The sequence below is a fragment of the Phalacrocorax aristotelis genome, chromosome 2 (genome assembly GCF_949628215.1).
Source record: "Phalacrocorax aristotelis chromosome 2, bGulAri2.1, whole genome shotgun sequence".
Classification (NCBI taxonomy): Eukaryota; Metazoa; Chordata; class Aves; order Suliformes; family Phalacrocoracidae; genus Phalacrocorax; species Phalacrocorax aristotelis.
Window position 1 is genome coordinate 52,194,065 of NC_134277.1, and position 13,213 is coordinate 52,207,277.

Below are 13,213 nucleotides of genomic sequence, written 5' to 3' on the forward strand. Positions count from 1 at the left end.
GTCGTGATCAACAGCACAGAGTCTAGTCGGAGGCCTGTAACTAGAGGTGTTCCCCAGGGGTCTGTGCTGGGTCCAGTCCTGTTCAACATATTCATCAATGACCTGGATGAACGGACAGAGTGTACCCTCAGCAAGTTTGCTGATGATACAAAACTGGAAGAAGTGGCTGATACACCAGAAGGCTGTGCTGCCATTCAGTGAGACCTGGACAGATGGGAGAGCTGGGCCGAGGGGAACCTCATGAAATTCAGCAAAAGCAAGTGCAAGGTCCTGCCCCTGGGGAGGAACAACCCCATGCACCGGTACAGGTTGGGGCTGACCTGCTGGAAAGCAGCTCTGCTGAGAAGGACCTGGGAGTGCTGGCAGACAGCAAGGTGACCATGAGCCAGCAACACGCCCTTGTGGCCAAGAAGGCCAATGGTGTCCTGGGGGGCATTAAAAGGAGTGTGGCCAGCAGGTCGAGGGAGGTTATCCACCCCCTCTACTCAACCCTAGTGAGGCCACACTTGGAGTGCTGCATCCAGTTCCGGGCTCCCCAGTTCAAGAAGGATAGGGAACTAGTGGAGAGAGTTTAGCAGAGAGCTATGAAGATGATATGGGGACTGGAGCATCTCTCTTATGAGGAAAGGCTGAGAGACCTGGCTTTGTTTAGCCTGGAGAAGAGAAGACCAAGGTGGGATCTTCTCAATGCTTATAAATATCTAAAGGGTGGGTGCCAAGAGGACAGGGCCAGACTCTTTTCAGTGGTGCCCAATGACAGGACAAGGGGCAATGGGCACAAGCTGGAACACAGGAAGTTCCATCCGAATATTGAAAAAACTTCTTTCCTGTGAGGGTGACAGAGCAGTGGAACAGGCTGCCCAGGGAGGTTGTGGCATCTCCTTCCCTGGAGACATTCAAAACCTGCCTGGACACGTTCCTGTGCCCCTTGCTCTGGGTGTCCTTGCTCAAGCTGGGGGGGTTGGACAAGGTGATCTCCAGAGGTCCCTTCCAACCCCTACCATTCGGTGATTCTGGAAGTGCCTGGCTGCACTGTCAATTATTTCAATTATCCAAGCATCAATTACGTTACATTTCTTCACTAAATTGGCTAAGCTTTAAACAGAGATCAAGTTTATTATTTAATTCTATAACTAATGGAATATGAGCAGTTCTGTGTAATTATTAAGAACAATCCAGGAATGTATTTTTGTGCTTTTTAAACTGGCTTAATTCCTAGCCAAAAACAGTTTGACACAAGCCACAAGTTAATATATAATCATTTTAGGAATAAGAATAATACTGCATATTTTTCTAAGATGAAAAAGGAAGTTATATGAATGCTTAAATCAATGCATAAAGGAATCTCCTAATGTTTTCTGAGAAAAGAGGAAGAGTCAAATTTTGTCAAAGTGGTGGTCACAATGACTAATCCATATATTACATAAAATAACAAAATCAATTTCAATTGCCTGTTACAACTATTTCAGTCATAATTTCTGTTATTTTCCAGTTATGCTATATTTATTTTAACTGATACACGTTAAGCAAGCCTCAATCTGTCAGGAAAGTGCACACACTTAAAGCAGTAACAAGCATTTCTAGAAAGCCTTCAAAGGTCACACACATACACAGATCCTATAGCTACAATCTATATCACTTCAAAATCTTGTTTCCATATTTATATACAAGTGGGAGAGGGAGGAAGAGGGAGGTGGGATCAGAAACACACTTCAATGAGTCTGAGTACTGGCAAATTATACAGCAGAGAATAAAATGTGGGTTTTTTCTTTTACTGTCTTACTGAGAGCTAATGGTTATAAAATATAGACATTTCTTATAAAGGTTAATACGGATGCATGCATGCATCTGTGTTATTTTTTTCCATATACACATCTATCTGTATAGGCTTGTGTATCACCAAGTATCAATATATAGGATGATGCAAAAGATTGAGGAGGCAGAAAACTGTAGGGGAAGGAGGCATGGCCAAGGAGGCTGCTGAGGACTGTTGCTGTGGAAGGGCAAGGATAAGGCAGCATGCCTGGTCAAGGGCACCATGCATGCCTCCTAAGCTGCGCCAGTGGGCACAGAGAAAACAAAACTGGGACTTGCAGAGTGATACAGAGCTCCAGATGATAAAGACATGATGCTGTTGTAGGATAAACAATCACACCAAATCCCTAGACAAGCAGGGAAGATGGGAAAAACAGGTATTTGGGGGCTCAAACAGGTAGTAGGAACAAGAAGTTTAGCACCTACTGACCAGAGAACAAATCTTCTCTGGAGGGAAAATAGTTGCTGCAGGGAGCAGTTTCTGTGGTTAATTCTTAAAAGCCAGTTCACAAACCATTTGTGACAGTCACAGTCAATTGTGGCTGAAGGCATAGGAGGGAAAGCACAAAAATTCCTCTAGAAGAACTTCCTTTATAGGGTTTTAGCTCATACTCTGGACCTGGAGTAAAATAAAGTGAATTCAGAAGACTTAAGCTCTGAATAAGGTGTGTATACAGAGCTTCAGCCAATCTATATCTTAAGGAATTGCCTGGCAACACTCCCTACGACAGCAGAGTAACAAGGTTTGCCTGAGGTCACCTATTCATGCAATTAAAAATGTATTGCTGCCATTTGTCCTTCAAAACTTATCCCTTCCCTTGACCAGTCTACAAGTTTCTGTTCATTAATTAAAATATTTCCACTCATCTTGCATTCCTTCTTGGCTCTCCTGCTTGAGATCACAGTTTCCGTAATTAACTGGTTTACCACCCAGCAGCTAATTCTGCTATCAAGTCACAGGTTGCAGCAGAATTAAATTTTTACAAGGAGTATTACAACACAATTTAAAACATAAGGCAACATCGAAATAGGATCTAGTTACAGCATTGCTTTCTGTAAATACAATGGTGTTATTTAAGCCCTGAAATTTCTTTAGAGGGCTTTTGATCAATACAAGAGCCTCCACTTCCAAAAGCAACCATGAAAACTCCCCAAAACATCAGCAGCGTTCATCATGCAAGTAAAGTTGCACATGCTAGAAACTGTGTATCTGTGAGTCATATTGATATATTGGTCCCAATACAGCATAAAAAAAATAGTTTCAAATGGGAAGGGAAAGAACAACTCTAAGAATATCTGTTTTTTCCTTAAGCCCCAGCAATTCCTGCTGAGGGAATGCGACACAAAGACCACAGGGGGGAAAAATAACCTTAACTGGAAACCAAAACATTTCATTCATGTCAAAGTATCTTGAAGTACTTGAGGGTAAAAAGCATCTCAGGCCTTTAACTCAGAGCAGCCAAGTATGTGGTTCACGCAGGTCACCAGTGTGCATCAGCAGTTGGCTGCAGGATGCAATCTGAATCCTCTAGAAGTATGCCATCTTGATCTCCTCTTCTTGCTGTAAATTATTAAATGTTGCAACTTACAGGGCTAGTGCACACTGGTAGTGCCCAAGACTGACGCAGTACTATGACAAGTCTAAATGTACTAAATTAGTTACATGGAAACAAAATATGATCACAGGCGTCCTTTTACAGCAAGTAAATTTTACATGGGCATTATTTACAGCCATACTGTTGGACACACCACTGGTGAATTTTTCCTTAAAGAGCCATGGCTGTAACACCCTCTCTTTCCTTCCCTCCTGCTCATCCTTGCCTCCCTGCCATGCTTTACAGCATTTTAGGGCAGAGATTTTGTTTGAGTCAGGACTTGGGGTTATTCCAACAACAACAAAAGGCACTGACACTGTGTCAGTTTGGTCCAGCTAAAATCCCGAGTAGAAAGTCAAATTTCACAAGGCCTTGATCGAGACGATCTTAAACATATCAGGACAGTCCCTGCTAGGTCCAGCCTAAGCAAGCTCCAAAGGCTTACACAGCTGAGACACATAGCGGACCTTGACAACCCTGGCATGCTTCAAGCCAAGCTTAAAAAATGTCTTTTCCCCTGTAACAGCTACTTCAGTAACTGCTGGAGGAGGGTCAAACACCAGAATTGAGAATACAGTTTGTTTCTCCATCCTCTTGGCAATCCCATGGTGCTCCTCTGTTGTAGAAGCTGTTTAATTCAGACAAAAGCAGACAGAGCAGATCACGAAGGAAAGAAACATCTGAAAATGTGGCATTCAGAGGTATTATGCAAACCATTTTGGTAGGATGTCAGTGCCTGGCAGCTTTCAAAAGCCCCACCACCGGCAGGCCAAGACAGTGATGGTAATAAGAAAAAGTGGAAGTTGAACGGTTGAGTCAAAAGTTTGGGACTAAGTAAAGGTGGCTGGGCTTCTCACACAGAGACTGAGAGTCAATAAGGGAAACCAAGGACACTGGAAATGGCTCGTCAGAAGGAAGACTGGAAGAAAACATGGAGCACAGGGATTTTGCTACCAAAGGAAACTACTACTATAGACAAACATGTACAGAGACAAACGGGACTAGGTAGAAGGGGGTCACTCTGTCTTCCCATGTGTTCTGGAATACAAATTGGCTTAGCAAAGAGACAGGATTAGAAATTCCATATAAAACAAGGTATGGCAAAGGGATTACAAATTGAAGTTCATTGGGGAAAGCCCAAGGAGAGACACAATGCAGTAGGAGCTGGGAGAAGGAGCTGGAACTTGCAGGGAAAGGAGAACTGGGAATAGGAGAGGGAACTGGAAGGGGCATTGCTCTTCTGGTATGATCACGCAGAAGCCAGCCAGCATGTAGCAGGGCCAGACACTGAAACTGAAACAGGAAACCTAGTGAAGAATTGGACTGGGAGGGTAAAAGAAAAGAAGTTGTAAGAGGGACTGGAGCAAACAGAGCCATAGTTAGACACTGTCTGACAGAAATTCCTATGAACTTTGATATTGGCTGACAGCAATTTTTTAAACTTTGCTGTCACAGTGGAAGCAGATGACACTGTAATAGGGAACCAGTGAAACGTGAGGGTGAGAATAAGAGCGGGTCACAAAGTCGCGCTGGATGCTAAACTCAGGCAACGGGATGGGATTAGGAGCAAGCAACAGAACTGTCCTCACATGGTCTGCTTCATTGCAGTTCTTCATAAAGGGCTTCTACCTGCTTTTGTTGTCACTTACTATATTAGTTTACCTTTTTTTTCTTTTTTTAAAGAACAGGAGAAATTACATGCACACAAACAGGTGACTATGTTAAGAGAATATTACCATTGTCATCATTAGGACAGGACAAAATTAAAGTTGTCAGCACAACTTGAGTTCACCTCCCCCTTGCATGCAAGATGGTTTAGAAGTGCATACAGTTTTTCCTATGTCTACGCCAAGATACAGTGGATTCTCTTTTACACATAAACTGGAATAAGGACTGTGCCATTAAAAAATCTGTTGTCCATAGCGACCTTAAGCTCTGTAATTAGAATTGCTGAAAAGTGTGTAGTGAAAGAATGCAGGAAGAATAGTTTCTCTGCATAAGGCAGTGCAGCCCTGAAGAACTGGATTTTCTCTCAACCAATTCCATAGTTTCAAAGCACTTGACTTAATCCAGATTCCTCAGAGAGGATTGCATTCTGGTGGCCAAAACAATATCCTGAGACCTGATCTACAAACCTGCTCAGTGCTCACAGCTGCAGGAGAATATAGTGGAAGAGAGAGTTCAGACACAAGGTAATATAACACAACACACAGACAATGCTAAATCATCCCAAAATTCAGGACCTGGGTATCTCAAGTTGCATTCGTCCCTAAATTACTAAAGTACTAAATTACTAAAGTACTTTTTTTTTCCCCCTGCACATTGACTCCCACTGAATGCAGTTCATGCCCTCTCTTTACAGGTATCACAGAAAAGCTAATCCATGTCTGTTGATGGAGCAACAGCTGTGACAGAAAAGCCCACAAGTGAATAAGCCTGTATTAACTGCAGGGCTCAAAATGCATGCAGGGAAAGGCACGAACAGCCAGGATAAACAGTAAGTAGATGCTCATTAGGTAAGCTTTGTCCATTATATGCACTGATGGAGTCAGAGACCCTGCGGGGGAAAAAAGCAGCATCTGATAGTGTAATTAATGTTTATATTTTAATGCACAGGAACAGGGGTTGGGGGTACAGCACTGCTAATCAATAGTCATAAAGGCTTGACTTTGTAACCTGAATAATGTTAGATTATAAGTACCCAGCCTCATAGAAATACATTTCTTTAATACATTGAACAAATATATTGAACAAATTGTATCTGTTCAGAATACATTTGATGGTAAGGAAGTTACAAAATATACTATGCAACAAAATATTACTGTAAATCATATGGTATTATAACCATGGTTTACTAAACAAAATAAAATAAGCACAATTAAGTATTTTTAGAAGACCAAGGTGTATTTTATCCAATTACATAAAATAATTAACGCCTATTTGCTCAAATTCTTATCTGCATTAGCTACTGGTGCAGAAGGAGAACAAAACCATGTTCAATATTACAAATACTGTTTATCAGCTGGAATCTTTCAAGGACAGTTTTAATACTGTCACAATGTGGGGGTGGGGGAGGGAATCTGTTTAATTTGTAACATAATTTCTGCTAGCCTAGGCATCTCCAGTTGTACTCACATCAGCACATCCATGTCCAGTTTGCACTAGTGTGATGGAGATCAATTGCTAACCCAGCCTAACCAAATTTTTAGAAAACTAAAATCACTCAGCAGCAAAGGCAGTATTTTAAGTTCACTGAAGAAAAACTAATTTGGGCTGATCTACAAAAAGGAAAAAAAAAACCAAAACAGAATAATATCTCTAGCTCACAAATATAGTTTTAGCCCTAAAAGAGCCTATAAAATCAGTAAGATAGGATTAAGTTCATTATCCTTCACAATTTCACATCAAGCATGTTTAAACTTGCATGCAATATTATATTTCCTTTAACTGTCAGCCCTGCAAACTCAGCTGTGTGTCAAGTTAGGTTCCTTCTGTCCCACACGTCACCAACAGAACTAAAGTTTCTCACGGCCAAGTATGTCTGGTTCCATTAAGTGAGCGCCAAAGTGTCAGCTGTGAGGAAAGAAAACGTCCTTAGTGGCTACTCCTAGACTGCAGGAGTATGGGAGACGCACACCTTCATGCCCACTCTCTGCCCTCATAAGGGCAGGCAAGAAGACTTCAAAATTTTGCATCATACGCCGTATCTTCAACAATCTGCTTTCTATTTTAAGAATAAAAGCTTTTTATTTTAAGAATAAAATAAACCTCCACTATGTCATGCAAACTCAAAACCAGAGTTCTACAAATCTTTCAGTCCCATAAATGTCCATTCTCATTCTTCCCCAGTTTTTCACTCTAGAAAGGAGGAAGGGACTCTCCTCCCTTCCCCCCTGCCCATTTCTCTCACTCCCTTTTCACTGTTCACTGCCAGTTTTGGGACACAGACCTCTGAGTTTACGGGAGATCCTAGAGGACAAAGAGTACCAGAGAAGCTAAAAAGCAGGCAGATGTTGTAGCAAAGGGGTTCCTAAGATGGGAAGGACTGTCTAGAGGGACAGCCTAGGTGGAAAACCTTGCAGCTGGCTGGACTTCAGCCGAGGGAGGGAGCCTATGGGATGCCCACATTGGATCCCTCACTATGGCTAGATGAGCTCTGGATTTTTCCATCCTGAGGATGGATGGTGCCTCTGTGTCACCCCCAGCACCAGTGTGGGTGCCATCCTTCAGTGAAATGCATGTAGGAGGCTCAGCACGCAGCAACATGTGACCATATTTACTGTATGAGAACCACGAGTGATAAATGACATTTAGCAGCCACCTTTCCTTCTTTCTCCTCAAAGAAGATAAACTCAGGGTTTTCTTTGCCCCTTCTCCTTTGCTAAATGTTCAGAGCCTCTTTCCAGCCTGCCCTGGCCCTCTCCTGTCCAGCTCTCCCCAGGATGGAGCAGCAGGGGCCAGACTGCTGCAGGGCAGCCTGGTTTGCTCTCCCAGTGTTACCCTCCCTTTTCCAACCTGGCAATAGTGGTTGGGCAAAAATTACCTTCCCAGGTGCTCCCCTCCTTCCCCTGCAGGCCCACAGCCACCCTACTGTACAGTTTAAGACTTTCTAAATCAGGCCATTTGTAATTAAAAAATAAAATATTTACAGCAAACACAGATGGCTATTGCCATGTGTTAGTGTTAAACCAAGCTGAATCACCCCCAGAGCAGCAGATGAAGGTAAAGATTTCATGTAGTCTGGTAATGAGTCACAAGTGCCATTCTATTTTTTTTTTTTAAGAGCAGAACCCCGCTTTCATTATCTTTTTTTTGACATTTTAACGGTAGCAAATTAAAAAGCGAGCATAAAGAAAGCCCTTTAAAGAAGTATACAAATGCATAATCTGTAAAGACTAAGTGAAATGTAAGACTGCACGTGAAATGAATCAGTGCCTTTGGAGGTGTGAGGCTCAGTTTGTTACCCTGCATAAAACCAAAAAAAGAATATTATGAAACTGCTCATTTATTTCATTTCTTTCAAAGATGACAGGCTCTGCATTTTATTGGGAACAGCCATAGCTGCTTTCTGCAGTTTGACAGCTTTAGGGTCTGCCCCAGTAACCAGGGAAGTGAGCTCTGCAGTCCAGGACCTTCCATCAAGAATCTTTCAGGAGCGGGACAGAACTGACAGAGGGAAACAAAAACATCTTACACAACTGTGATATTTGCCAGGATCCATCTGGCAAAGCCCTCTCTGTGTTTCTCAAGACTCAGTGTACAGGGAGTTTCACTCTCACGTTGATGCTCTTGACTCCTGAACTATTCTATATTTCAAATTAATTATTCATGTTTCATCACAAAGTACACTTTCACTGCTTTTTAATCCTGTTAGCCAACTTTGCCTCAGTCAAAGGAGCAGGATTCTGTTTCTTCTTGTGGGAGATTTTATTTGCATTGCTTCCTAAATCTCAACTTGATGACTAATTGGTTGCAATTGAGCAAACCCTGTGAAAATAAGAGAGCTTGCAGAGGTGTCACTGAGGATTTAATTAGGCTTCCAGATCCTTTATTACCAATAACCTTATTGCATAAGTAAAGGAAAGACCCAGCCAGAGTCTGATTCTCCATCTGGTTTGCAAAAGGGGCAATTACCCAAAAGTTTAGAAATTTAGCACATTTAAGAGAGGTTAACTCACATACAAATGTAGAATTCCCAACCTCATTATTACAGAACTGCTTTTTCAGAAGAGACTCATATATTAAAGTCAACATTGCAAAATAAAATGTTTTGCAGTACTCATAAAAGAAATTGGGTTTCTCAGGGAAAACTCTAAGCCAGTGCTAATTAGACTTAAAAGAATGATGACAAGCAGAGAGATCAAGATTTTCACACCACCAGACATTTCTCTGCATTTCCATTAACTATATTATTTGGGGTGACAAGAAAACTAAAATATTGGAGTATATGAGCGGGCTAGCCACACTGACTGAGTGGGAGGTGGTGTTTTCAGAATGATTACTGAGAGCCTCTCCTAAAAATACATGACATAAATAATTGTTTTGCGTTCTTACAATAATTAGACTGAGTAAACTATACTAGGAACAGAACTAAGATGGTAAACATGCCTGACTTTCATTTGCAGTGAGGACAAACTACTGCTAGGTAAGACAAACAATCTGCATTATCCAAACTCCCAATTTACATTGGAACCAATCGAGGCAGTAACTCCCACCCCTTTTTTCATTGTTTCAGGTACCTGGTGAACACTCCCAAAGGAGTGAAAATGAGAAAAACCTGGAAAATACTATACTGCTAAGAAGAGAAGTGTCACATTCAGCTCTTTCAACTACTGCATTTTCAGCTCTGACCCAAGTTGCACTGAAGCTAATTAAAATATTCACATTACCTTCAGTGAGATCTGAATCAGATCAGAGGCTGCTAAAGTCACCATAATGTTCTGATGCTAATAATATTTATGATAAAATCTATAACACGCTGATTTCAAATGTTGTTAAATGTTTAGGAATCATCAAGTCAAAAGAGGAGAGGAAAAGCAGTGACAGAAACTAACTCAATTCACCCTAGAGCTCCTGGAAAAGAAGGAAGGACCACCAGCTTCCCTGATTTCTACAAAACCATAGATGTTTCTGCAGAAAATAAACTAAGCTAAGCCATTTTAGAAATGGGGAAATGAATCCCACACAACTTCCCTTAGCCACCACATGCTGAAAGTCCTGCAGTTGCCAAAATTGTGAAGCTCTGCAGAACATGACTAGAAAAAGCAGCAGTGCACACAGATACAAAGCAAACAGTGACACTACCAGATAAAGATACATTCAAAACTCAGATTAGCATGCCCAAGGTAATTAACTTGAGCACTAAAAAAAAAACCAATAAAGACAAGGTAACTTTAGCACAGCTCAAATTCAGAGGCTTGAACAACTGCCAATATCTTGAATTAAAACCAAGTTCTCTTATATTTGGTGACAGTTTAAGTCCAATTAACCAATTCAGGTTAATGAACCACAGATGGAGATTTACCAGAAGCTAGCTCTCAGCTGATACGTCCTAACATCCTACAAAAATTTTTATGGAAAGAGTCTTGCCATTTCAGGAGATCCACACACATCACACTATAAGAAAGAGACTCTAACTCTGCAGGATCAGTTTTATCCAGACAGCCACAGAATGGCTTCCTGAGGTATAAAATGCAGCCACCTCTTGAGAAGAGCGTGACAGAGTTGCTATAATAACTGCACTTCTACTACATGAAGTAGCTGTACTATGTTTTGTAAGCTTGGTTTCACTTGCTGACTGTTTTGGGACTCTGTTCATTCTCAACATTTCAGAGTCAACACTGCATTTAGACCATATGAAAAACGCAAGAAGTGTCAAGAGGAAAAAGGGGGGGGCTAGAGAAAAAGGAGATAAGGAGGTGGGAAAACAAACTTGCATAGAAACATGCATATACATACATTTTCACTTCTATATAAAGCTAGTAGCAAAAGCATGCATGATGAACTATCATGTTTGGTGATTTTGATTATCCCCTCACACCATACAGGTTGCAGCCTAACAAAGAAGCCAGAATTCTGTTACATTGTTGAGAGGGGTTTGATTGTTTGGGTTTTTTTTGAAAAGGAAACCTTTCCATACACAACATAACATAGCACAGGTTTCGGTTTATGGGACTGTTTCCAAACAGTGTCTCAGAACTTGAAAACTGCTCCATTATCTCAAACCAGTGGTCCCTCTGGTCCTGCTGACATTGTGTACTGAATGTCCCCTGAGGATAGCAGAAAATAATGCTGCACAGTGAGAAGCTATGGAATAGTTTTCCTGTAAATATCTGTTCTGTTACTAAATAGGAGCACACATAACCGATATAACTACACAAGTCAGGGGACACAAGGGCACAACCGGTGTTCTTCCCCAGAGAGTTTTGGCTACCACATGTCACAGCATCCGCACCTGCCAGAACAGCCCTGCCCACCCCTCAAGCCAATCCCTACAACCCGCATAGCTCCAGCTGTAGTGATTTCCCAGCTGAGGGGAAAATTCACAACCCTTAAGTGTGTTTTAACACACAGTTGTGCAACAGCTTAAAATCTTTACATGGCACACTATTTACTTTTTCGCGGAGCATCGGTGCTCTTTGAGCAGCCCAGGGGCGTTTGCTCCAAGTGAACTATGCGCACACGGATCATTAAGAGTGCAAGTTACTTCTAATCTTGGATTTTTATTGCAGTACAGATGACACCGTGCGTGCCTTTCAGAACAGCACACACCGACTTCACAGTCAGACTTCAGAGCTTGTTCTTGTATCTCACACAGCTACCGAGGTGGTCTCTCAGCCCGGGAAAAGGGAGGACAGACAGCCTGACCCCCCGCACCCCCGTGGGAAGCGGCAGACTCCCCATGTGGCAGTAGCCTCTTGTTCCGCTTCCCAAAGGCTGTGCAACCAATCCACTTCGTTAGTTTCCACTACAACACAGATCAAGGCCGGGGGGGGGGGGGGGGTGTCTCTTTAATCAAAATGAAAAGTCATTAAAGGTTGCACAGCCCAGGCGACAGGCACGGAGGAATAACTACCCCAATTTCGCACCTTCGGGGATCCCATTTTTTAAAAAGCTTTCCTTCCCTCCCAAAGCCCTCGCCTCAATCCCCCCGCCAAGCGGGAATCGCTCCTTCCTCCGCCCTCCCCAAGCCCCCGTTTCAAGGGGCCAAACGCCACCGAAAGCTGCCCCCCGCACCGCAACCCCACAGACGCGCAAGGGCGCGGGCAGGAAGAAGTTTCGCCGCTGCCGGAGCCGCCTCAACGCCCGCCGGAGCCGGGGCGCGGCGCCCCCAGCCCGCCTCCCCCTCCTCCCCCCAGAACCAGAAGGACCCCCCCCGTAGCTGGGGACCCGCCAGGCAGGGGGCCTACGTACGGGCCGCTGGGGGCGCGGAGGGAAGGGGGCACTCACCCGCGCAGTGGCCGTAGGGGCAGCAGGAGCCCGCCGCGGGGTGGAGCGGCGGCGGCGCGGCGGCCGGCATGGCGCGGAGGCTCGCTCCGGATCGGATCAGATCGGATCGGATCGGGCGAACGGCGGATGCCCGCTCCGCTCCGCGCCCCACCACACGCGCGGTCCCTCCGCGCCGCCCCCCGGCTGCGAGGGCAGCGAGAGGGAAGGAAGGCGGCGCCGCGGAACGGCCGCAGGAGTGGTCACACCTCCGCGCCCCGGCGCAGGCGGGCGGGGAGCGGTCCGCCCTCCCGGGGCAGCCCCCGGCGACGGCGCCGCCACGCCGCCATCTCCTCAGGCGGCCGCCCGCCCCAGGGCCAGCTTCCCGCCTTTCCCCGGGCCCTCCTCCTGTCAGCTCCCGGCCGAGGCGTCGTGCTCGGCCCCAGCCCTCAGGGAAAAGTCGCCGTTTCCCCCCTCAGCCCATCCTCCCGTCACGGGAGTCTGGTATGCGGAGGGGCTTCACGCATCCCCGCGGCTGTTCCACGCGTGGCAGGAGGCCAGCAGCAGCAGGAGCAAGGCCGATCATGAGCACAGACACTTTAGTGGTAGTCCCTTACGTGCCAAGTAGGCTCTGTAAGTCAATTCAGCATGGATTAAAAAAGACAAGTGCAAAGGGATGTAAATAAAGTGTACCTTGGACATGTGGACAACTGGTTGCCCAACATCTTCATAAAGTATGAGAAGGTGAGGAGGAGCAAGGAGTTAATTTCATCTCCCTGTTGTTAGAGCACCCAGGCTGCCATGGGGAGATGCTGGCTATGTGTCTGGGACATGGGCTCATAGGGGCACGCTTGAGAAATATGTGAGAGTGAAGTGAC

General features: G+C 44.4%; 1 protein-coding gene across 2 annotated transcripts in view; it reads right to left on the bottom strand.

Annotated features, from left to right (window-relative positions):
- Nucleotides 1-12,654, bottom strand: part of DCLK3 (doublecortin like kinase 3) — a 30,695-nt gene extending 18,041 nt beyond the window's left edge. For both annotated transcript variants that reach the window (XM_075083559.1, XM_075083558.1), the window contains exon 1: nt 12,360-12,654. In XM_075083559.1, coding sequence (XP_074939660.1) covers nt 12,360-12,429 — 70 coding nt within the window. In that variant the 5' untranslated portion in view covers nt 12,430-12,654. The remainder of the gene's footprint in view (nt 1-12,359) is intronic.
- Nucleotides 12,655-13,213: the final 559 nt, after the last annotated feature.